This window comes from Protobothrops mucrosquamatus, unplaced genomic scaffold (assembly GCF_001527695.2).
Source record: "Protobothrops mucrosquamatus isolate PMUCROS unplaced genomic scaffold, P.Mucros_1.0 scaffold_257, whole genome shotgun sequence".
NCBI lineage: Eukaryota > Metazoa > Chordata > Lepidosauria > Squamata > Viperidae > Protobothrops > Protobothrops mucrosquamatus.
The window spans coordinates 3,138,293-3,164,357 of NW_015386333.1; the positions used below are offsets into that span (position 1 = coordinate 3,138,293).

At 39.2% G+C, this 26,065-nt stretch overlaps 1 protein-coding gene across 1 annotated transcript in view; it reads right to left on the reverse strand.

Moving 5' to 3' along the window:
* Nucleotides 1-7,773: 7,773 nt before the first annotated feature.
* The window catches only part of ACE (angiotensin I converting enzyme), a 43,997-nt gene continuing 25,705 nt past the window's right edge, over nucleotides 7,774-26,065 (reverse strand). Inside the window, exons 14-25 of the mRNA XM_029287230.1 lie at nucleotides 25,481-25,639; nucleotides 23,016-23,103; nucleotides 22,115-22,258; nucleotides 21,244-21,435; nucleotides 20,273-20,370; nucleotides 18,936-19,108; nucleotides 12,163-12,386; nucleotides 11,420-11,564; nucleotides 10,939-11,037; nucleotides 10,703-10,825; nucleotides 9,019-9,206; nucleotides 7,774-8,732 (exon numbers count right to left, since the gene is read on the reverse strand). Coding sequence (XP_029143063.1) covers nucleotides 8,554-8,732; nucleotides 9,019-9,206; nucleotides 10,703-10,825; nucleotides 10,939-11,037; nucleotides 11,420-11,564; nucleotides 12,163-12,386; nucleotides 18,936-19,108; nucleotides 20,273-20,370; nucleotides 21,244-21,435; nucleotides 22,115-22,258; nucleotides 23,016-23,103; nucleotides 25,481-25,639 — 1,812 coding nt within the window. The 3' untranslated portion in view covers nucleotides 7,774-8,553. The remainder of the gene's footprint in view (nucleotides 8,733-9,018; nucleotides 9,207-10,702; nucleotides 10,826-10,938; nucleotides 11,038-11,419; nucleotides 11,565-12,162; nucleotides 12,387-18,935; nucleotides 19,109-20,272; nucleotides 20,371-21,243; nucleotides 21,436-22,114; nucleotides 22,259-23,015; nucleotides 23,104-25,480; nucleotides 25,640-26,065) is intronic.

The window sequence follows — 26,065 nt, forward strand, 5'->3', positions numbered from 1 at the left end:
ATGTTTTCTTGTTTCAAATCTACTAAAGATTTAAGTTGCCAATCTCGTCCTACCGGACAAAGTAGTTCCTTATAAGAAACTTTATCCAAATTAACTCCCCTAGATATCCCCTCTATTACCTGTCCTGGAATTGCCCAGATAGGAATTTTATAATTTAATTTATAATAATATTTCTTCCAAACTCGTAATAAAGCACTTCATAAAATATGAGCCTTAACATTTTTATCTACCTTTTTATCATAAATTAGATATGCATGCCAACCAAATAACAAATCCCATCCTTCAAGAGAAAGTATATTTCTGTTTGTTAAATTTAGCCAATCACTAATCCATGTCAAAGCCACCGCATCATAATACAATTTTAAGTTGGGGACTTTAAGTCCTCCTCGTTCCCTTATATCACGGGTCGGCAACCTGTGGCTCCGGAGCCACATGCGGGTCTTTGAGCCATCATCTGCGGCTCTGGAGCGCCCGGGTGCCCCGCCCCCTGGGAGAAGCGCGCCAGAAATTCCCTTTCCCGGGCTGGCCCCGTCCGAGGCGGACGTGGCCGTGGAGCCGCACGGGGAAGCCCCAGGATCCCCGCTGGGAGCGGGCCAGCCCTCCCACAAACCGCAGCCCAAGGGAGAGCAGCCACTGCAATCCCCAGCCAGCGTGACCGTTGGCCCCACCAGCCGGGAAGGCGTGCCTGGAGTCCCAGCTGCCGTGAAGGAAGAGGGAGATGCAGCAATGGTAGGAGAGGAGAGCCTCCTCCAGGGTCCTGCTTCCTTGCCCTCCTCCTCCCCTTCTTCCTCCTGCTGCCCCACGGGCGGCTCGGGCGGGCGGTGGGGCAAGATGGTACCGGTGGGGGCCATCCGGGCCGGCAGAGGGGCTGGTCAGGCAGAGCAGCTGCAGCATTGTGGCCAGGGCCAGCGGCCCGCACGGCACCGGCCCCCGCCACGGCCCACTGCAGCTACATCGGATGGGCGGAGGGTGAGGCCGGGCAGTGTGGAGTCCCAGCTGGGGCAGCGGCAGCAGCTTCCTCAACCCTCCTCCTCCCCTTCTTCCTCCTGCTGGCTTTTGGGCGGGTGCCGGGGCAAGAGGGGTGCCCGGGAGGAAGCAGCCGGGCTGGCAAAGGGGCTGGCAGGGGCCGGTATGGCAGAGCAGCCGCAGCATCGTGGCCAGGGCCAGCGGCCCGCACGGCACCAGCCCCCGCTGCGGCCCGCTGCAGCTACATCGGATGGGCGGAGGGCGAGGCCGGGCAGTATGGAGTGCCAGCTGGGGCAGCGGCAGCGGCTTCCTCAACCCTCCTCCCCCCCTTCTTCCTCCTGCTGCCTCTCGGGTGGGTGCCGGGGCAAGAGGGGTGCCCGGGAGGAAGCAGATGGCCTGGCGAAGGGGCTGGCAGGGGCCGGTCTGGCAGAGCAGCTGCAGCATCATGGCGTGGGCCAGCGGCCCCCGCGGCACCAGCCCCCGCGGCTACATCGGATGGGCGGAGGGCGAGGCTGGGCAGTGCACAGTCCCAGCGGCGGCAGCTTTCTAGCCCTCCTCCTCCCCTTCTTCCTCTTGCTGCCCCCTGCACGGCAGTCCAGGCTGGGGCGGTGGTCGGTGCCAGCATTGCTCCCTGGGCAGCCGAGCCGGCCACGCGTCTCCCTGAGCCGATCCAGTTGGCAGTCCTGGCGGGGGGGGTGGCCGGTGGGGGCATCGCTCCCTGTGCCGTCCCTGGGCAGCCGAGCTGGCTACGTGTCTCCCTAGGCCAGGCCGGGCAGCAGTCATGGCTGGGGTGGCAGCTGGCGGGGGCATCGCTCCCTGGGAAGCCGAGCCGGCCATGTGTCTTGCCGGGCCGGGCAGCAATCCCAGCTGGGGCAGCGAACGGGCAGCTGTGTCCCTTTGCCTTCCTCCGGAGGCAGAACTCTGGCCTCCCGCAGCAGGCTGATATGCGAGCCCGAGCAGCCGTCTGCTGCCGCCTTGGAAGATTTGCCGCAGCAACTCTTTCTCCCCGTCAGCCTCCTCCTCCGCTCCCTGGGAACCTTCGCGCCAAAAGGCAGAAAGAAGAAAGTCCCAGAGAGGGAGAGCGCGGGGTGGGGGGAGAGCAATCTTCTCCGAGGGGAGAAGCCAGGACGGCAGAGCTGCCCATACTTAAAAAATTTAACATGTATGGGGGAGGAGAATACACCGCAGTGCAAGGGCATTGAAGGGAAGGCGGGGGGAAGGGAGAGAAGAGGGATAGGAAGGAAAGAAAACAAAGGAAGCTCTGTAGCCACCCAAGAAAAAGCAAATTTAAATACAGTAGCTGCCAGGGAAGGAGGAGGGAGGGGAGGCTTGGCAACTTGCTGGAAGGGACCGATTCGGGGTTCTGGATCAAGGTGGGGAGGGGCGTTGGGGGGGGGGTTCTGGCCTCGGAGAGAAGAAACTGAAGCTGATCCAGCCTCTTCAATCAAATTCCCTGTTCTGCGCCTGCACACGCGCGTGCATGCACGCGTACGCACGCACGCATTTTGCGGCTCCCAGGTTTTTTTTTTCCGAGGTAAACGGGTCAAAGTGGCTCTTTCACTTTTTCAGGTTGCCGACCCCTGCCTTATATCTTGCATGATCTTAAACCTAACTCTTGGCTTCTTGCCCGCCCAAATAAACTTATTAATACCCTTTTGCCAATCCTCCAAATTAGCATCTTTTTTTTAAAATAGGGATCATTTGAAACAAGAAAAGAAATTTTGGAAGGACATTCATTTTTACTGCACTTTAAGAGGGGTTGTTTCTATTAACGTTAAAAAAGGTTAGTGAATTTAGGAAAACGTGGAATTGGGTATTTCTAAGTATTAATAAGAATATGTTAAATCGTAATCTTCGACATTATATTTGAGGGTTTATATTTACCTTTTTAACCATTTCAAAACCTGTGAGCGTAACTAACATATCTTTATCATTCATAGACATACTTTTGGTAATATTTTAGTCTTATTACAATTTACCTTAAAACCAGAAACTTTCCCATATTGTGCGATAATTTCAACCAAGTCAATTACCGAATCTGTTGGCTGAGTTAATGTTAACACCAAGTCATCTGCAAAAGCTCTTAACCTATAATCAATCTTATTGACCTTAATTCCTTTTATTATAGAAGACTCACGAATTTTAATTAACAAAATCTCCATTGTTAACACAAATAACAATGGAGATAATGAACTTCCTTGTCTGGTTCCTTTTTCGATTTTAAATGCTTCTGTTACCCCCCCATTAACTATAATCTGTGCAGACAGATGACAGCTTTTTATCAATGAATATGGATAATTCACCTGCATGAAAGTGAAGGAAATTCAGAAAGAGTGCATGCATGTGTGCATGTGTCCCACCTTTTCCTTTGATGAAACTATTGGTCTATCTCAGATGTGTTGGATTATGCCTCAAAAAGGAACTCTATAGGACCACTTTCGTTCTGTTGTGGCTTAGTTTTTACTATTGCCTTAAAGTAAACATGGTGATTGCAGATATTATTGTGGAAGACATATCCCTCCCCCACAATTTATTCTAGAATAGCCATATGGTGGCAATCCTGCTGCCCCTGCCCCCACAAGTACTATTAATCAACAAACCCCAGGAAAATCATTTGTGTAATCCTCCTGATGATCAAGTTCAAGCTGTTAGGATTAAGAACAAGTCCTCTTTTTTACAAGGGTGATCAAAAGCAGCTTGCAGAGCATCCTGTTCCCATGAGCACTCTCTGTAGATGTAGTAGAAGCAAGAAATATATACTTTCCAATCATACATGCAGGAAAAAACACTGAAGCAACAGAAGCAAACTGACATTTCAAAAATAGTATTGAGCCCTTCTTCTCCATATATCGGATTACTAAAATTAATCCATGGTCTTGAAATTTTAATATGTTTCTGACTTGAAAGGCAAAATGTTCTTAAACAATGTTTGGGTATGAACTTTCCCAAGGAGGCAAAAGAGTAGTCGGGTACCATTTAGCACTTACCATATTTAGACATGTTGTCCATGTTGGGTTTCATGTTCATACTAAAAGGCTGCAATAACATTTGCAACACTATCTTCTCTCCCTTACAGTCCCTTCCCATGCATACAAAAAGATATTTGTTCATTTCAGGGATGCTTCAGGACTGGGGTTGCAGGTGTGGTTGTTCATTGCACCCATAGAGTTGAGAGGAATTATCTATTCTCTGAGCAAAACTGATGGGCTGGCAATTTTCCAGCAATAGAAGATAGGCAAGTTCTTAGCATGCTAGAAACATGTACAAGCACTACTTTCTAAATCAGTGTTTCTCAGCCTGTGCAAACTTAGGATGTATCAACTTCAACTTCCAGAATTTGCCAACCAGCATGCTGGTTGGGGAATTCTGGGAGTTGAACTGCATATATCTTAATGTTGCCAAGGTTGAGAATCATTGTTTTAAATATTAACACCAACAATATTAAATCATTGAATGATCAGTTTTAATTTGCTCACATATCCAGGCACTTAAAACATCATTCCTTGCATCTTTTCTTAACCATCAGTAAAATGGAAAGAAGCAGCTTTACTTCTAATTATTAGGGCATGCTTTGTCCCATTCACTTTCTTTCTTCTCTCTATCTGTATACATTAGGGATGTTCAACAAAACATTTTTGTTTTCTTATTTTTTTCACTACTTAGGGGTCACAGACTTAGAACAAAGGTGCTATTTCAACAGGGAATGAATTAGAATTCTGAAACCTGATATAAATGTATTGAAGTTTTGGGGCAGGAACTATTGATAGTTAACAATTTGCTGCCAGGACACTGGGTTCAATTTCCAACCATCATTAACATGTGTCTCTATCTTTGCAGCTATACATGTGCAAATTACTGAGGCAGGTACAAGGGAAGAGTACAATAGGAAGTTGTGCTCTTATATGTTGTTTTTGTGTTCTTACAGATATTTTCAATCTTTTATTGCAGCAGCAGTGGTCCCATTGTGTTTTAAGACTGCCATTATTTTGCCAATGCCAAAAAAGTCTTCAGTCATGGGTCTTAATGATTATTGTTCCGATTGCACTTACATCCATCATTATGAAATGTTTTGAAAGGCTGATAAAGGACTTTATTGTATCCAGCCTCCCTCCAGCGTTACTCACTTCAGTTTGTTTGTTGTCCAAATTGTTCCAGAGAGAAAAGAAATACTCATGTTTGAATGCTCTTTGTTGACTTTAGTTTGGCATTTAATATGATAATTCCTCAGCATTTAGTAGATAAACTGGGCCTTTTAGGCTTCAATATTCCTTTGTGCAACTGGATTCTTGATTTTCTTACTGATAGTATGTGTGAGTTAGAACTAATATTTCTAACACCATGTTCTTGAGAACAGATTCTCCTCAGGGCTACATCCTAAGTTCACTGTTATTCACCCTGCTGACCCATGACTGTTGTACAAGGTTTGCTACCAACCATATTGTGAAGTATGCTGACAATAGCCGAAGGATAAAATACCCATACACAAATTGTACTGGAATATGCAGTACAATGCAGTACATGTGCAGATCTGTACATTGGGGAAACTCAACAACAACTTCATAAACATATGGCACAACAAAGGAGAGCAAACCTATAAGGACAAGATTCAGCAGTCCACTCTTTCGAAGACAGCAGAATCTACATTTTGGACAGAGAGGACCACTGGTTTGAAAGAGGGGTCAAAGAGGCCATCTTTGTTAAAACTGAACAGCCCTCTCTCAATAGAGGGGGAGGGATATGACATCATCTATCTCCAGTCTACAACACAGTCCTTTCAACAGTTCTAAGAAGGCTCCACATTCATTTGTACTACTCAGATGACCCTGACAATACAGATAAACCTCCAGGTGGCCTCAATGACTCTCTAAAATAATGCAAATGACCAGCTCTCTGCAAGGAATATAAATCCTTCCATTCCCATTCAGTCAGAGCTGAAGAAGCTTCTTGGATGAGAAGCAAAACATCTTTAAAGAAAAACAAGAAAGTCTGGTTGCCTCGTGAAAAAACACTTTGGGACTTTATACCTTATGTCTGAGGTCCCCAACCTTTTGGACACCAGGGACCAGTTCTATGGAGAGAGGAGGGGTGTTGAGTTTTTGGTTCGCAAGCAATTGACGAAGACGCATGGTGGAAAACAATAGCTCTTTATTCTCCTTCTCCAACTCCAAGCAAAGAGCAAAAGGCTCGCAGGCCTTTTATAGGGTGAAGAACCCAGATAGTGCTAACCAATAGGAACGCAGCATTTTCGCGCCTTGCGCATGTGCACAAGGCTGGTGCCACTCTGTTTGGCCCTGGGCAGCTTTTACAATGCCTGGGACCATTTGCAACCTTTCTGGGCCTGCTGAGTTTCCTCAACAGGCCCAGGACACAACAAGGGGTGCATGGTTTTGTGTGCTGCCTGCATCTCACGGATGGGGCTTTGCTTGTTTGTGCAGACCGGTTGCTGGCATGCTGCAGCCTGGTACGTGTCCATGGATCGGGAGTTGGGGACTCTTATCTTATGTTACCTTACCTTACCTTACCTTATCACCATCTATCTTATCTTAAATCTTGCCTCGCCTCGCCTCATCTCATCTCTCATCTCATCTCATCATCTCATCTCATCTGCAGGATAGTTTCCAAATGATCAGAGGATGGTAGGGGAAGGAAAAGTTCACTGTCATAGTTATTAAACTACACTCTGCTCCATATGCTGTTTAATGTCTGAAAGACGCCTGGTGCAATTAGTTTGAGGCTTGGGATTGGAATTGTTGTTGGAAATCTGACTTTGGTTGCACTGACTCTTCAGCACCTCACACTGTATTGACCACAAGAGGCAGTGCAGTAGAGATGAAGAGTTAGAATTTCCCCCTTCTTACTTTTTTACCTTTCAGTCTGCCTGCTCCTTGCCTGTGTGACCGTTAACCTCTAGTGTTTCCTTCCTGCTTTTGTCTTCCTAGCATACTTGCTCCATTGCTCATGTAAGGTTCCTCCTCTGCAGGGATGCACTCAAATGTTTTTCTTCCAGTTATTAGTATGCTGGTGGTATGCAGCTCTGAGTTTTCCAACTGAACCAGTCAATCTGTACAGATTTTTGCATATAACAATGGATCAGACAAGGTACAAACTCATTGGGGCTGAATCCCTCAATAAAAAGAGGTTCTTTGGGTTAGTTTCTAGGCCCAGGACCTGGATAAACAATTATGTAGCTTGAATATGCCTTTGGCAAAAATTTTCTACTGTGATAGCCTCCTCAATAGTTTATGATAAGGCAACTTTTCATCTATTATGTGAGGTGACATGATATGTATCACAGAATTCTGCACTTGGATATTCTAAGGACTATCATATACGGTATATAACATTAGTTTTCAAAGAACTCTTGTCAATAAACATTTGTCTGACTTTAAGGTGCTGCTGTATAAATTCTAATTCATCCTTCGCTTCACTACTGAGAGCTGTAGATTTTGGAAAGAAATGGGAGAGGCTCTTATTTTGGCTGACAGGTTACAAAATGCTCTCCTGGACATTCAGCTTTATTTTAGTGATAGATTCAGAACCTGCCATCTATACAATGTTTGGAATTTTCTGAATGAAGCTTGTTTTATTTTGTTTATTAATGTTCTAGTGATGATAATTATAGAGATTATTATATTAGATTACTCATTTTTCTAGTTACGCCAATCAGATGCATTGGTGTAGTCAAGAGCTATAAGATGGGCATTTTAATAGGGTAGAGTGATTTCCTTTCCAGAAAAGACTTGTCTTGTAATCCATTCATGATTTCTTCCTTGTTCTTTCACAAAGAAATGAAAGAGACAGTGAATATACAGAGACTGTGATACATTTTAATTGTCATTCATGCACCAAAACAGTCCTTTAAAAACTTTGTGGCATGATTACATACAACATCTGTTCAACTTCTGAAGAAATCTAGCACAGCTCTTGCTAGATAATATATTCTCTGCCTGAGTTACAGAAAGCCTGATAGAATTTACCAGCTCTTCAAATGAATATGTGAAGAAAGGCATTGGGTCAACAGTGATTTAAATAGTCCGGCTATTCCCATTACCCCAATTGGATCACTCTGCTTCCTTTTTCCCCCCCTTCTTTTCCCTTTGTTAAAAATCCAGATATTATTTATAATAAATAAATGGTTTTGCTTTGGCTCTTGCATAATCAAAAAGTTTGTTGAATTTATTAGAAGAGTCAAGTAGTTTTGTTGGCACATTTGCCCTGTTTCTACAAGGCTGTCCCTCATGAGAGTGTCCCCAACTGTGTAAGTGAACACAAATGCATAGCTATCCACATTCCAATTATTCATTGCAAATAGGATACACACATATTCTCCCCAACCATATATTTGCATATTAGCATATATAGAACATGTATGCAATTCAACATATTCACATTCTCTCCAGGGACACTCAAACCTATCTTACATATACATACACACTCACAAAACCAATATTAGTTTCTATTCTAAATGCAGATATATCTGGTCTCTCTCATTCAGCCACACATTTATACATACAAAATTTTCTTCAACTCTTTTTCACTCTCATATGGGGGGAGGCGTAATAGAAAACAGGTTAAAGACATTTCAATTCATTTCAATTCCATTTCTGAACCAGACTTGAAGCCTTTCCTTCTTGTTATGAAGTATTTGACACCCAAGACTATTGTGGTAATAAGAAGTATAAGCCCAATTGCAAGCAAGATCCACTGTCCTGTTTCTATTTGACTGCTGCTCAGTGACATCCCAAGGAAATTGACTTCTGTTTCATCTAAGTAAAAAACAAGAAAAAACATAGAAGAATGGATTTAAGTAAACTCATCGTAGAAGGCATAGCATCAAACCAAGCTGCATTTTTTAAAAAAGCTAAGCAGGGTAGAAATTAGCAGAAGCATGGTATATGGGGAAAAAAGGAAAATGAGGGCATTAACTTTGTTCCCACTGTAGTCTTGCTATTTCTTTATCCACAATTAGCAGAAAGCTTAAAGGGTCTGTGTGCAAAATTCCTCCTCTAGTTCTCATTTCTTGAAAATATCAATGTTGAAACTTTTAAATACCTGCATAAGCCTGCCAGGTGTATTCAGGCCAGCCCAGAGTTTCATTATTTTGCCTGTTCTTTTCAATGAGCCATTTTGTCAGTGGTTCAAAATAGGTCAGCAAAGCTTCAGCAGACATGTTGGATTGCCCTGTAATATTTTGCATGACATCAGGCCACGGCCTGCTGAAGCCCAGCTTCAAGGCATCCCTGCAAAAAGAAATTGTTTATAGAAGATGTACATGTGCACTCCTCTCCCTTCCAGGAAACATAACATTGCTTTGCTAAATGAAGCTAAAGGTCCATCTATATAGAATTTTGTATTTTATAGAAGCTAGCCAGATCCCCATTGGAAATCTAAAAAGCCTTTGCGTATCATCCTTTATTTTATAAATCTACATAATAGATTTTCACCTAGTAGTAGAATTTTAGGTATTTTTCTCTTAGTTTATGAAGATTCCAGTTTTTTTAATGGGAGCTTCTTTGCCTTGCATAGATTTTTTTCTAATCCAACTGCTGCTTTGCTATATCTCAGAATTTTTGTTACAAAAATGTTGTTGTTTTGTTGCAGGATATTTGACATCCCACCTGGGCACACATTTTGTTATTGGACAAGTCTCTTCATTGCTGACTACTGAAATGGGCACAAATGCAGAATATATGATTTGTTGGTATTATCTGAGCTGGGAGTTATTTCAGTTCGGAATCAGCTGAAATTTTCAGAAAGAAGCTGAATTAAATGGTCTTTCAGTCCCTTGCATGAACTAGTTCATATTTCAAACTTTCTGCAACAATAGACATTTGTTTAGTTGTGTGATGGCAATAATTCAATGTGTCTCTTGTGAGTTTGAAATAGCACACTGTACCACACAATAAAACATTTTTATCTGACATATAAAGTTTTTAAGCTTTAAAACATCAGAATGAAATCCAAGGAAATTGGAAGACCACATTGCCCACCAGTAAATGGCCAAGACCTTTGTCAATAACTTTCAAATTTAAAATGCCAGTTTTGTCTCAATTTGATTAGTATCAGTTTCCCAATCTTGGAGCTACCTGTAATAAACCAAGACTTGCTAATTTATTTTAGAACGAGGCAGAAAATTTCCTAGGTAACTGTCAATAGCAGTACAAGACAATTAAATGCCAAATAATTTTCTTGTCCTTTTCCTATATTCAGAAAACTATTCAGTCACCTGCCTTCTGAGCCAACTTTACCAGTCTCTTTGTAAGGGTGATGCTGAAGGTTTAGCAAAAAATGGTTTTAAAAATTGCATTCAAAAGTTAATTTGTACACATTTTCAAACCAGTACAGAATCCAAAATTGTTTCAAATTCTGCAATGCAGTTGCCAAGAACAATTTATCATGTACTAGGGGAATGCTAGTACAAAAATTAATATATTCATGAAAAATGCATTGTATTAGAGAAATATGGAAACTGTATGCTTAAAAATACATACGTTTAGAGCAGGGGTAGGCAACCTTGGCTCTTTTATGACTCGTGGACTTCAACTCCCAGAATTCCTGAGTCAGCATGGCTAGCTCAGGAATTCTGGGAGTTGAAGTCCACAAGTCAAAAAAAGAGCCAAGGTTGCCTATCCCTGGTTTAGAGAAATAAACATAAATTTTAGTGCATAATTTTCATACATATTTGCAAAAAAAAGAGAAAACCTAAAATTTACAGACCCCAGGGCAGCATACTCACCCTAAGATTTTCCCAGCTTCTTTAGACTGGTAAATGTCACATTTATATAAAGGTCCAGTATGGCCAGCAGCTTTGCACAGAGCTTGGTGAAACTGAAATTGGATTATAAAACTGACAAAGTATCTGGAAGGGAAATGAGAGAGATAAAAGGGGAGATCAAGGTCACTCTAGGAAAAAGTGATGTGACATTTCATATGTCACAGAGGTACACAAGCCAGCAAAAAATATCTCCTTACCTGACATATGGGACACTAGCAGGAATGTGGAATTTTGCTCCTGGATCAAAATCTTCTTCTGATCTTGGTGTAGGAGGACATAAACCCTGGTATTTCAATCTATACAATTAAGGTAAATTGAGAGAAGATAATGTTCATTAAGCAATTTGAAAAATTGAATGATCTTAGGAACCATATTCACAGAATTGAAAAATAATTATTTTTCCTTTCTATGAAAAAACTATTTTCCCAAGTATTATCTTAGGAAGCCCCCTAATGGTAAGGCAAAAATTATTGTATTTTGACCTTTAACTCTGTCTGAAATAATTCGGTTATGGTTATATTTACTCTCAAACAAGTCATTTATTAGCCATGTATTGACTTCACTTTCTGTAGTTTTGGGCCAGACTTGGTCCCCTTCTTTGTAAGTTCTCAAGATTTAATTCTGATAGAACAATACCAAAATGTCAATCTTTTTACTAGACAGTTGCAAATTAATCACCTGAGATTCCACCATTGTTGATTGTACTCCTTTTTTGGAATACGCCCATCAAATACTTTCCATCTCCATTGGTCGATCAGGTAGCCAAAGGGCAGGAAAGCAATCTTATCCAGTGCCATGCTCATAAGGTAGTTGATATCACTCTCTGACCAAGAAGAAAATGTGTTAACAGATCTACGTGCCAAGGTACCTGCCAAGTCTTATGCTTGATCTCTTCTACTGTCTCTACTGTGATTCATGATTCGTGTTTTTCCCTTTCAGCCCCTCATCTTAATTTGCAAATTCTACAATATTGCAATCTTTGGAATAATTGCATCTCTGTGTGTCTGTCTCTGTGTCTGTCTCTGTATCTCTCTGTCTCTGTCTCTGTGTCTTTCTGTCTCTCTCTGTCTCTCTCTGTCTGTCTGTCTCTCTCTCTCTCTCTCTCTCTCTCTCTCTCTCTCTCTCTCTCTCTCTCTCTTTCACACACACACACACAATCCCCAAAAGCTAATCTGTCTGCAATTAAATGTTTAATTCAAAATATCTCACCCTAATATTGAAAACCAGCATGGGATGAAAAACAACACAATTAGTTAATATTTTGTATTTGAAACATCCAAGATGAATTTGATTCAGAAAAATGAATGTCTCTACCCAAATTACAAATTAGTCTTAATGAATCTTATGCATCAGTGCTGAACATATCTTAAAAACTGAAGCTGATAAATCTACCTTGTAATAAAGTATCCCTATTTACTTACCAGTGTTGTCTTCCAAATGTTCAAGCAGCTTGATGTTTTTCAAATGCTTTGGGGTTGACACTGATAAGGCCATAACATCGCCAATGGCTTCATGGAATCCTGGATTTGCCCCATCACGAAATGAAATGGGCTGATCTTTATACTGCAAAAAGTATTGGACGTGTCCCATTTCATGGTGAACTGTTATTAAATCATCCATATTCACAACAGTGCATTGTTTTATCCTGAAGCAAGAAAATAATTTGAGGTGAAGAATCAGAATAATCAGGTAATTACTCAACAGTTTATAGAATAACCTGCACAATCCAGTTCCTAGAGAACTATAGGTAGAATATAAACTTATCTCACCTGGTCTAATTAAAGTGGTGTTTATAATCATTGTAATTGATTACAGTCAGTTACAGGTTTCTTTGTTCTTTATAAACTTATCTCAGAAAGTTGCTCATAGAACAGTGTCTCCTAATGATTTTTACATGTGAACTGAGTGACAAAGTAAACAAAAAAATGCACACTCACTCTCTCCTGGGTCCAAATATAGCCATCTACCTGGGCCAAATTATCACGTAATATTTGGGATAAGTATGCACTTCCCAATAATAATAATAATAATAATAATAATAATAATAATAATAATAATAATAATAATAATAATAATAATAATAATAATAATAATAATAATAATAATAATAATAATAATAAAAAACATCATCTGAAATAGAATCGCTGCTCAACACTGTCCGTATATATAGCCAAGATATTGCAATGGAGTTGGTTTGGACAAATGTGCCACACTTACTATCAAACAAGGAAGATTACTACAAATACTTATGTATCCTTCAAGCTGACAATATCAAGCACACTGAAGTCAAGAAAAAGATTAGAGGTGAATACATCAAGAGAGTGAAGAAGATCTTAAAGTCCAAACTCAATGGAGGAAATACCATAAAGGCAATCAACACCTGGGCACTTCCAGTCATTAGATACACAGCTGGAATAGTGGACTGGACTCAAGCAGAACTAAAAGCAATGGATAGGAAGACCAGAAAAATAATGACAATGAATCATGCCCTTCATCCACGTAGTGACATTGACAGATTTTATCTACCAAGACAAATAGGTGGGCGTGGAATGCTGCAAGTACATCAGATGGTTGAAGAAGAAGAAATAGCTTTGGAAAAATATCTGAAGGATAGTGATGAAGATGCGCTAAAATTAGTATATCAGGAAGGCTTACTGACTACTGGAGAGACCAAACTGGCCTACAAGAAAGACCAAATGAAGAACAGAATAGAGGCATGGGAAGACAAAGCACTGCATGGCCAGTACATTAAAAAAAATAGCTGGGAAAGCAGATAATAACAAGACCTGGCAATGGCTAAGAGCAGGAAAATTGAAGAAAGAGACCGAGGGACTAATTCTGGCTGCACAAGACCAAGCCTTAAGGACAAATGCATACAAAGTCAAAATTGAGAAGACAGGAACAGACAGTAAGTGCCGCCTATGCAACGAAGCTGAAGAAACAGTGGACCACATGGTAAGCTGCTGCAAGAAGATCACCCAGACTGACTACAAGTAGCGGCATGACAAAGTAGCAATAATGGTGCATTGGAAGATCTGCAAGAAATATCATTTGCCTGTAAGCAAGAACTGGTGGGATCATAAAATAGAGAAAGTCATAGAAAATGATAAAATTAAACTGCTCTGGGACTTCAGAATTCAAACAGACAAGCACCTGCAACATAACACCCCGGACTTAACAATTGTCGATAAGAAAGACAAAAAAGTCTGGATATTGGACGTGGCAGTGCCTGGAGACAGCAGAATAGACGAGAAAGAACTGGAGAAGATAACAAAATACAAAGACCTACAATAGAAATAGAAAGACTGTGGCAAAAGCAAGCAAGGGTAGTACCAATAGTAATAGGTGCCTTGGGTGCAATCCCAAAACAACTGGAGCACCACTTGAACACCATTGGCATTGACAAATTTGCCATTAGTCAATTGCAAAAGGTGGCCTTACTAGGAACTACTTCCATCCTGCGACGATATCTGTAATAACATCAAACATCCACATCTGCCTATCCCAGGTCCTTGGTAAGGACTCGATAGGTAGACAAAATGCCAAATCCAGTCTGAACATCTGGCTGACTGTGCGATGGTCAATAATAATAATAATAATAATAATAATAATAATAATAATAATAATAATAATAATAATAATAATAATAATAATAATAATAATAATAAGAAGAAGAAGAAGAAGAAGAAGAAGAAGAAGAAGAAGAAGTAGTAGTAGTAGTAGTAGTAGTAGTAGTAGTAGTAGTAGTAGTAGTAGTAGTTGGGAGGGACCTTGGAGGTCATCTAATCCAACCCCCTACTCAGGCAGAAAAAGACTTCCAGTGTTGGAGCATTACCAGCTTCTGGAGGCAGGTTGTTCCACTGATTAATTGTTCTAACTGTCAGGAAGTTTCTCCTTAGTTCTAGGTTGCTTCTCTCTTTGGTTAGTTTCCATCTGTTGCTTCTTGTCTTGCCTTCAGGTGCTTTGGACAATAGCTTGACTCCCTCTTCTTTGTGGCAGCCCCTGAGATATTGGAACACTGCTATCATGTCCCCCCTCGTCCTTCTCTTCGTTAAACTAGACATACCCAATTCCAGCAGCCGTTCCTTATATGTTTTAGCCTCCAGTCCCCTGATCACCTTTGTTGCTCTTCTCTGTACTCTTTTTAGAGTCTCAACATCTTTTCTACATCATGGCGACCAAAACAGGATGCAGTATTCCAAGTGTGGCCTTACCAAGGCATTGTAAAGTGGTATTAACACTTCATGTGATCTTTATTCTATCCCTCTGTTAATGCAACCTAGCACTGTGTTGGCTTTTTTTGGCAGCTGCAGCACATTGCTAGCTCATATTTAAGTGATTGTCCACTAAGACTCCAAGATCCCTCTCACAGTTGCTACTATTGAGCAAGGTACCACATATACTATACCTGTGCATTTGGTTTTTCTTGCCTAAATATAGAACCTTACTTTTTTCACCATTGAATTTCATTTTGTTAGATAGCGCCCAATGTTCAAGTCTGTCAAGATCTTTCCGTATCTTAAACCTATCTTCTGGAGCCCTGGAGCACCCCACTACACACTTCCCTCCACATAGATGCAGTTCCATTGAGAACTACACGCTGAGTACGGCCGGTCAACCAGCTACGAATCCATCTGGTGGTGATGCTGCCTAACCCACATTTTTCTATCTTATCAAGTAGTAAGCTGTGGTCTAATCTATCAAATGTCTTACTGAAGTCCAAGTAAATTATATCCACAGCATTCCTCTGGTCCACTAATTTTGTCACCTGGTCAAAGAATGCAATAAGATTTGTCTGGGATGATCTGTTTTTGACAAACCCATGTTGGCTTTTAGTAATGACTTTGCCTCTAGATGTTCGCTCATTCGTTGCTTGATTCCAAGATCTTCCCAGGTATTGAGGTCAGGCTAATAGGTCTGTCATTTCCTGGATCCATTTTTTCCCCTTTTTTGAAGATGGGAACTACATCCGCTCTTTTCCAGTCCTCTGGTAGTTCTCCAGTGCTCCAGGATCTTTGAAAGATATAGTTCAGTGGTTCTGAGATCACATCTGCCAGTTCCTTGAGAACCTTGGGGTGTAGTCCATCTGGTCCTGGTGATCTGAACTCATCTAGGATGGACAGATGCTCACTTATCATTTTCTTGCCTATCTTAACTTGTGTTTCTAATCTGTTTTTTATGGTACTATTTTTGATAGGTTGGACTGTTTTTCCCCTTTGTGTAAATACAGATGCAAAAAAGGAATTGAGTAGTTCTGCTTTCTCCCTGTTGCTTGTTACCTTCTTGCCACTTCCTCCCACTAATGGACCAATCATTTCCTTCACTTTTTTCTTGTTTTTTACATGTTGAAAGAAGCTTTTTTTATTTTTGACTTTAGTCACAAGCCTTAGTTCATTTTGAGCCTTAGCTTTTCTCACTTCATCTTTGCAGGTTCAGGCTATTTGCTGATATTCTACCTTAGTTATGTGCCCCTCTTTCCACTTTTTATACTTGTCCTTTTTGACTTTCAATTTATCAGAGAGTTCAACAGTAATTTCAGGATATCCTTTGAAAGACAAGACTTTAATCTCAAAAGGCCATCAAATTTCTTACTAAAGTCAATCCAGAAAAATTTCTTATTTTAGGAAATGTTTCAGAAAATTTATTAAAGGCTTCCGGTTTGCGATGGTGGCGCTGATAGATGTTCAGAGAGATCGCTCTCCACGTCATCCGGTTTTCTCCCACCAGGGGACCCTGCAAAGGGTCGAAAGTCACCCTGGAGGGGCGACGAGCGTGAAGAGGACCTCCGACTGATCACGGAAGGGCAGCAGCCCTTCCGTTTGATCTGGAGCAGTTCTTCTAACTGACGGGGAAAAGATCGGCCATTCATGTGGCCCATCACTTACGCCATTTCCAGCCGAAGCCAAATTTACAACTACACTTGAAAGCACTGCGGAAGAACTGGGTGAGACCTTACCTTCTTTATATCCCAAGTGTTTTTTCCTGTAAAAAGCTTTTTGAAACTGCTTCCCCCTGCGAGGAGAAAGGGAACGTTTTTTCCCCACCCTCTAAAATGGCGGTGTCTGACTACACAGGGAAACAAAGCCCTGAAATTATAATTAAATAATTGGATCTGCATTTTTTTTCATTTTTGGTGACCCAAAAAGTTCCTATCTTTACAGGGACTTACTATTTTACCTACTTGGGGGAAAAAAGAGACAAAAAAGAACTTAAATTGGATAAAAAACTAGCCTTTTTGAAAAGGATTTTAAATGCTATCGGGGACATCTTGTGGTGAAACTTGGTACAGCAAGTGAATATCTTTGACAAAGAGACCTGTTTACAGCCTAGAGCTGTCCTTGGCATTATCTAAAGATAAAAAGCTGAAACAGTTGGGAGGTGAAATTGGCTTCTAAGAACTGTGGAGCTGAGTATTTACTGACTCTTGTTTAAAAAACTAGCCTCCTCTAGAGAACTATCTACAATTACCCCAAAAATGGAGGGGGACCAGCAACAAACCTCGATTGATTATAAACTTATGCTTGAAAAAAATATTGAAGCTACTGAGATAATTAAATCCAGACTGAAAGATGGAGGTGCTAGCCTGAATCTACAAACTGAAACCCAGATTTCAACTAAAGAACTCACAACTCAGAAAATAACAGAAGCGGAAGAAATCAACACCAAGACAGAGGACCTTAAAGAACAACAACAATATATTGACAACTCTGGTAACCAAATCCTGATTGCAATTAAAGAACCTATAACAAAAATAACAGAAGTGGAAGAAGCTAACACCAAAACAGACGGTGCTAAAGATCAACAAAGACAGCATATTGAAAACCTAGATAACCAAACAATGACCGTAAAACTGGACATGACCCTTTATTTAAATCAGAAGAAGTCTGAGGAAGAAGAAGACCAGACCGAATTGAAGATAAGGACACTAGAGCAAATATGGCGATCTGAACCACCAGGGCAGCAATTTAATGATTATAAATGGATCAGTTCTTGTGGAAAATTGATGATCAAATGGTCTCCTTTGATTCAAGTAACATGTGCCAGAATGAAGGGAGATCCATCTGATAACCTAAAGCCATTGGTATGGAAACCTGATGGCATAAAAAGAAAGCCAGAGTTAGGTTTAAAAATGGGGCCTTTTGATTTACTAGAGAGATTCTAAGGTTTCAACTAATGGGCTAAAGGGAGACTTTGAGATGAAGGAAAATATGATTATTAGATTTAAATATTGTTGGAAAATGATAAAAAATAAGGGATCAATTGACTTAATAATTAGGATTTAGATTTATAAGGGAAATGGAAATTAAATAGACATAAAGGCTATTCTATTAGTAAGTGTGATGTACTAGGATGAGAAATAGAAAATGTTTATGAAATAAAATAAGAATATATTTAAGTAAGTAATATATGTATTTTAGATATTATAACTTTTGTGTAGCGAAATAAAGGAAATTTGGTTTCCAGAAATTTAAATACTATAGATCTTAAAGGTTAAATTGGAATGTTGTAATTAAAAATTAAGAATTAGGTAAAACTTAAAAACAGGATACGGATATGTATAAGCAAAAAATGAATTGATACATGCTTTAACTGAATTTGTTATGGTTAAAAATTTACTAGTTTTAGTATGATATACCAAATGTTAAGGGAAATAGAGAAGGAATTTTTGATAATGTAACCTGAGATATGTACAAAAAATTTTGTTATTGAATCCTTGATTACCCAGTCACCACATTGCTTTCCAAATACTGGGATGTTAAACTGGAAAACTAATAAAATTTGTTATTAAAAAGAAAGAAAATTTATTAAAAAGTACTTTCTTTACAAATCACCGAGTTGAGTTCAACCTGTGATAGTGGAAGATGAGATTAGCGTGTGGACATAAAGTCAGAAATAGGGCCAAGAATGATTGCTATGTAAAAATAACATGAAAGCCGTTCTAGAGAAGACCTGCAGGGTGAAAATCAGTATTTCACTCTGGGCATACTTTGAAATACACAAACAGTAGGATTAATCCCAAGTGTGACTCATGTCTCCTTGGAGTACAGGTTTATACTATAATTCCTAGTAAAAATGCAGTAAGGTAAACTGGTAAGTAACAAACTACAAAAATATTTTAGCTGCAGTGAGCCATTGTAATGAAGGTCTCCCTGATTTTCACAAGCTTTGTCCATTTAATTTAGTATGTTATCACCTAAAGTCCTTGCGATTGTAGAAGTCCCAGGCTGAAGCATGACAGACCACTTCTCTCCCATCTGATGGCTTTTCCAGCATAGACTTTTCCCAGAACTCTGGCGGCATAGGGATAAGCCCCAGTGACTGGAAGAAACTGTCAGATTGTTCAAACATCTTCTTTGGGGTCCAGCCCTGTGGAAAAGAGAGCAAATGTGCCAAAAGTTAAGAAGCTGGCAAAGGAGAGTCTAAGAAAAGACATGAGCATTTTAATACAGTTAGGAGCAAATCATCCTTCCTGCAGTGCAGAACCGAAAGCAGGAAAGAGAAAGAATCTCCAAAAGCCATATTTCTCTTTTTACAATAGTCTCCTTCTTAAGGTTTGTCACTCCAGTTCAGTCTCCATTCATAGGAACTGAAACTGAATTCTCACTCTAGCTGGCTTCAAAAGATAGATAGGGGTAGCAGTAATGGCCTCACCACTTTTGATTTCAGCCATATGCCTGATATATATTCTGCTCCAGATTTCCACGGAAGAAATGTGGCCCCAAGTATGGGGGGGAGAAATCCCCAGCCCTACTATATTTTGATAATCTACAACTAAGTTAGATAGACTGCAGTCTTGATTGCATTATCTAATATCATACAACATCTAATATAAAAACATAACAAGACACATTCTTGGATGCAATTTTGACTGTGGGAATTCCTTCCAATGGAGATTTGTCATATTCTGAATTTTACAGTCAACTTCTGAAAGTTCTTATTTTCCTTGTTTTTAAGTGTTGCAGTTGGGGAAATTTAATTAATATATTTTTTTTCTTTTGTACTAGTGCAGATATATTACTGCTCAAAGCAGATTCACAGAACAGGAAAAGTTGTTCAAAAGATATTTTAGGATACTACAGGAACTAGCTTTGGAAGCAACAGTGGTTAATAGTGCTGAGGTTCAACTGAAACTTCCCTTCCAACTTCCTGTATCCAATAGGGCTGAAAGACTGAGTTGCTGGGTTCATATGTAGCATTAATATTTGTCTGAATTTGGCTTAGCACAATTCCTAAAATCAGCTAATGTGGATCATTCACTAAAACATGGCAAAATTCTACATGATGTAGAAATCAGGAATATATCAAAAACATATATTCGGTACATGCTCTTAAGTATTTGCTTAAATATATAAAACTGAAGATTATTAGAATGTGACAGCTCTGAGCCACACCATAAACAACTAACACCCCCCCCCCCCAAACAACTGTGAGAGTTTTATTCTGGAGAGTTTTTAAAGAGGAAAAGAATTATGTTCAGTTCCTATGAGAAAACATTGCAAATAACAATTGAATAAAATCTAGTGTTTCAACCTGTTGTATCATTGCTGGAGTAGCATCCACTTTGGTAGCATCAGGGAAGGGCATGACAAGGTCAAAAATATTTGCCCATGATTGTGCCCACATGTTACCTAAACATAAAAAGTGAAGTTGATTAATATGTAACTGAAAAAATATAGGGGGCGGGGGAGTAAATCAAATTACAAGATAAGGCAGTGAGGGAAGATTGCTATGTTTGAAGAGGAATGAAAATTGATAAACTTTTGGGCTTGTGATATACAGATAGGTATGGGCATTGCTGTTGTAGCCACCACATAAAAATAGTTTTATATCCAATTAAATTTACCCCTTGAATGTTCATATAGACATGACAACATTTTTTAAATAACTATTTGATTTCTTAAATAATAGAGGCAATTTATATTTTACTTACACTCAAACTATTATATCTGAAAAAAAAAGATGGGAATTATGGAGAAAAAAACAGTTGAAAACTGCCACCTACCACATTTCAAAGATGAATATACTATCTATATTGTGAACTGGCTATCATAATATTGCTACTTAAATTGGGCTGCAAAAAGAAGGGATAAAATGGAGCTGGATCATGTTTTCTCCAGCATGGTTGACATGTTTTGGCTATGTTCCCATTATTACCTGCTTTCTCAAAGCTCTATCTCCTCCTAAAAATGTTGATGTAGAGTGCCTTAACCTGGAATTGTATTTGTCCAGGTTGTGGATGCATTTATATTTATGTATAACACTCATGATCCTGAGTCAAATCTTATGTGGAGCATTTTATTAATAGATCATTGCCTATCTTTGTTATAAGATCTTAAAAAAACTGAAAAGCAAATGCTCATTATTAAGTTCTGTTACTACTTCCAACAACTGGAAATATGTCTCCAAAGGACCAGGTCTAACATTACACAAATGTAAAAAGTTCCTGGGGATTTGCTCAGCATGCCCAATGGCTTAGAGCAGCCCAGGGTGAAAAGACTTACCTAGCAAATGAGCTGGAATTGGGCCTTTGAGATTGATGCGCTTTTCGCCATATTTTTTGTATAGAGCCCGACGTACATAAGCATGCAGATTGAAGTATAGTGGTTGAAGCTGGTACCAAATGTTCTCCAGGTCAGTTTCAAAAGTTGGAGTTTCATAAAGAGATCTCCAGTAAGCACCGTTGTCTGCATGTCCTGTACACATACATGCATACATATAGTGTGAGCCTAGATAAGCTTCTTAATATTATGATACAGCATATATATGCAAAAATATATGTTATGTTTTTCTTCATATACTTCACACCCATATAGCAAAATTAAGAGAAAAATATTAATGTTAACCCTTCTATTTAAACAATGACAGTAGTAATGATTATGAGGCACTATAGGGCAGTTTCTGACACCTATAATCGTTCATCCTGATCAGGCCTAACATAGTCTGCCACTTCTGTGATTATTCAATTGAAATGCTTGAAAGTGGCAGCACAAATGATTTTCTCTAGGATATTTTTTATTTTATTATTTTATTTTATTTATTTTCCATATTTATTACTTTTATAAATAATTCAAGGCAGCAAACATACCTAATACTTCTTCCTATTTTCCCCACAACAACCCTGTGAGTGGGTTGGGCTGAGAGAGAGAGAGTGATTGGCCCAAGATCACCCAGCTGACTTTCATGACTAAGGTGACTAGGCCTCAGTTTCCTGATTTCTACCTTGGTGCCTTAGCTACTTCAGCACACTGGCTCTTCATATACCATCAGTATTTGCACAATAACGCTAGCTTTTGAGTTTTACTTTTAATTATATTGATTCTACAGCTCTTGAGTCACCATATTTTTCTTTGTCACATTATTAAATTTCTTTACCATTTAATTTGGCAGCCTTATTGCTCAGATGTACATATCTCTCATAGTGTCTTCGGATTTTCTTCCCTGATGCATCCCGCCAACCTTTCCAGGTGTTAAGAAGCTCATCATAGTCTCTTGATTTAGCCATAGTATCTGTAAGGTCTGAATAAGAAATCAGTGCACATATTAATGTTTATAATTGGACCCTTATCTCCCAGCTATACCTTTTGTATTCCCCCCATTGCACATGTTTTATATGGGAGAAATGGGAATTATACCTAACAGGTTTGGAGGGTACTAAGCTGGGAGAGGCCTCCCTGCATTTTAGAAGCTGAATTCTTCCACACACTTTCTTCTTCTCAAAGAGAACCCCAGTGCTGTGGAATATATTTTCCTATTTTAAACAACAATCTGTATCTAACTCTGTTTTCATGAGCAAGATGTATCTCACAAACATCAAAATAATAATTAGTACAACATTACTAATATTTTCCCCCAATCCATTTCTTATTGAACATCTGGGTGCTTTCCTATTGAAGATGGATTGTTCCAACAAAGAGTTCCAATGACTCAAAATGACTTGAAAGCCTCCTTTACTGCAAGTTTAAAATATGTGGGATCTGTTGTGTGATAACAATATTCCTGATCTGATCCCTTTAGGGATGGACAGTTATAATTCCATATTATTAGTCATGGAAAGCTGTCCTGCAGTGGGGGAAGATATATTTTCAATATACTCAAAGCTCAGTCTTCTTTATGAGATCTAAATACTGCTTCTCATGGTACCAAAGTGATCTTTGAATGTAAAGTTGTAACTCCTAAATTTTATGTCTATATCAATTCCAGGTGAGTTTCAAGAAATTAGGGGAGAGGAATAAGAGATTATTCCTTAAAATTATGTGACAGTGATGGGACTTACCAGGATCTAATGCTTTGCAGTCTGTATCTTTTTCACAGATTTTGGCTACACTATAAATTGTCTCCATTTCTGAGAGCAGTTGATTATACTGAAAGAAATAAGATTATTTTACCATACAATATAAGAACTGGCTTATGTCTTGTCTAGTTGACCATCTCTTTCTACTAAAGGATTTTAATGGTAACATATTAATTACCATTAAATTAATAAAAATGGATGATAATGGCACTCCATTAACCATTCAACTTTTTCTTTCCTAATAATAATACCCCAGAATAATATTTGTGACAACAAATTGGCTGAAATTAATTATCCTGAATTTGTGATGCAAACAGGATCAATAATGGAATAAAAACTTGTTCATGTATTGCAGAATCTAGTAGTGTTCCTTTCACAGTGTCCTTCCAGAGAATTACTTCTTCACAATAGGTTTTCTTATTCCTTTATTATCAAGAGATTATCTACAGCTACAAATGAGTTCACTGTCCTAGACTGAAGTGCAGCATAATCTTCAATCAGAGATCCAGTAGCTCCTCGCCTGAATCACTTTTTGTAATATGGTGAAAATATTATACTGCCAACAAGCCAATGAAGATTGATATGTCCCTTTTCCATCAGATTGGCAGCTTGCTATTTTAAATTTTACTCACTGTAAGAGCTATTACATTGTTTATTATTGCTTTATAATTTAGTTTATAAACTACTTAAAATCTTAGAATCTGAAGTTGTTTATGTGAATCCACAGACAAGGATTTCATGCCTCAGGGGAATTTGAGGAAGAAGAAAGATGTCACTGGCATACTTTTGACTTTTTCCAAATACTTAGATAACTTTTATCAGTGACTTCATTTAAATGTCCAAAGTTTGTGCTAGAGATCTTCAGCATTACATTCTAGAATCTACCTGACAAGCAAAAATCAAACTATAATAATAATAATAAAGTTGGAAGGGACCTTGGAGGTCATCTAGTCCAACCCCTTGCTCAGGCAGGAAACCCTATACCATTTCAGACAAATGGCTGTCCAATCTCTTCTTAAAGACTTCCAGTATTGGAGCATTACCAGCTTCTGGAGGCAGGTTGTTCCACTGATTAATTGTTCTAACTGTCAGGAAGTTTCTCCTTAGTTCTAGGTTGCTTCTCTCTTTAGTTAGTTTCCATCCATTACTTCTTGTCCTGTCTGCAAGTGCTTTGAGGAATAGCTTGACTCCCTCTTCCTTGTGGCAGCCCCTGAGATACTGGAAGACTGCTATCATATCACCCCTCGTCCTTCTCTTCATTAAACTAGACATACCCAATTCCAGCAACCGTTCCTTATATGTTTTAGCCTCCAGTCCCCTAATCATCTTTGTTGCTCTTCTCTGTACTCTTTCTAGAGTCTCAACATCTTTTTTATATCGTGGTGACCAAAACAGGATGCAGTATTCCAAGTGTGGCCTTAACAAGGCATTGTAAAGTGGTATTAACACTTCACATGATCTTTATTCTATCCCTCTGTTAATGCAGCCTAGCACTGTGTTGGCTTTTTTGGTAGCTGTAGCACACTGCTGGCTCATATTTAAGTGATTGTCCACTAGGACTCCAAGATCCCTCTCACAGTTACTACTATTGAGCAAGGTACCTCCTAAACTATACCTGTGCATTTGGGTTTTCTTGTCTAAATGTAGAACCTTACTTTTTTCACCATTGAATTTTATTTTGTTATATAGCTCCCAGTGTTCAAGTCTGTCAACTGTTGCAAAGTCATATCTTTTTATTTCAGGACTGGAAGGTAGTCTAGAAGTACTCTGAGACTAATGAATGAATGAATGAATGAATAAATAAATAAATAAATAATCAATAGAGATGTTGTCTATTTCTGTGAGAAAGGCAGATTCTGTATCTTAGGTATGAAAATTAAATAGATCCAAATAATCAACCAAAATACTTACAACTGATATACAACAACTTACAGAAAAATTATAAGTCAGACACAAAGATGGTGGCTTTTTGATCTCTATAAATACACTCTCTCTTTTCCACTAAAGAAAGCTGAAGAGGCTTTTTGACTGATAGAAGTGATAATTTAACCTTTCTGCAATTTACTATCCTCAACAAAAATTGGGAAGTAATTTTTACTTTTATTTTTTTTAAAAAAAGCTTACTTATATTTTTATATGCAACATGTCTAGATCTTCAAACTTAAAGTGACTAGGCCCAATGGTGGGATTCAGCCGATTCGCACCACTTTGGCAGAACTGGTAGCTAATTTTTTTATTGCCCAGGCCCAGAATGGATTTCCGGAAGCGGCATCCACACAGAGAACCGGTTGTTCAAATATTTTAATCCCACCACTGACTAGGCCCCAGTAATTAAGAATGAGAACAAAGGAATCCATTACATATAAAAGTAAAATATTACAAGCTTCCATAATTATGCAATTTATTTTTTTTAAAGCACCATAAATAGTATCTCCCTTCAATCTCACCTCCTTCAGTTCTGCTTCAGGTAAGGCTGCCCGTTCAATGTCACTTAATTTCTTCAGAATACGCTTTATTCTGGGATCTTTGAAGTCAGTGGAATCAAACTGCCGAGCCTTTAATCCATTTTGCAGAGTATGGTTTGACATTGCGAGATTCTTCTCCAACTACAAAAAGGAACAGGAAAAAAATGAAGAATACGGATAACAGAATAGGAGCTCTGCTGCTCCAAAGAAACAAATAACATTAATTCAAATTATAATCTGGTGTGTACAGGGCTATTAACAGTATTAACACCACAAATCTGTTACTAGCAATTGCAGTTATTAACAAACTAGCAATCCATTGCTAACTATTCAGAAAATCCAGATTATTGTTTAGTAACAGGCCTGCATAAAAGAATCTAATCTGGCAACTCACAGGGAATGCATGTATAATATTATGCTAGAATAGTAATATGTGAAGTACAATTCCAACAACAAGAAGCCAGAATTGAAGGATATTGGGAACAAGTGGGATGTAGCAAGAATCTCTTAGCTTTGGACATTCTGTCCAAATCTTTGCCATTCAGGTTTCAGTGATTTACAATACAA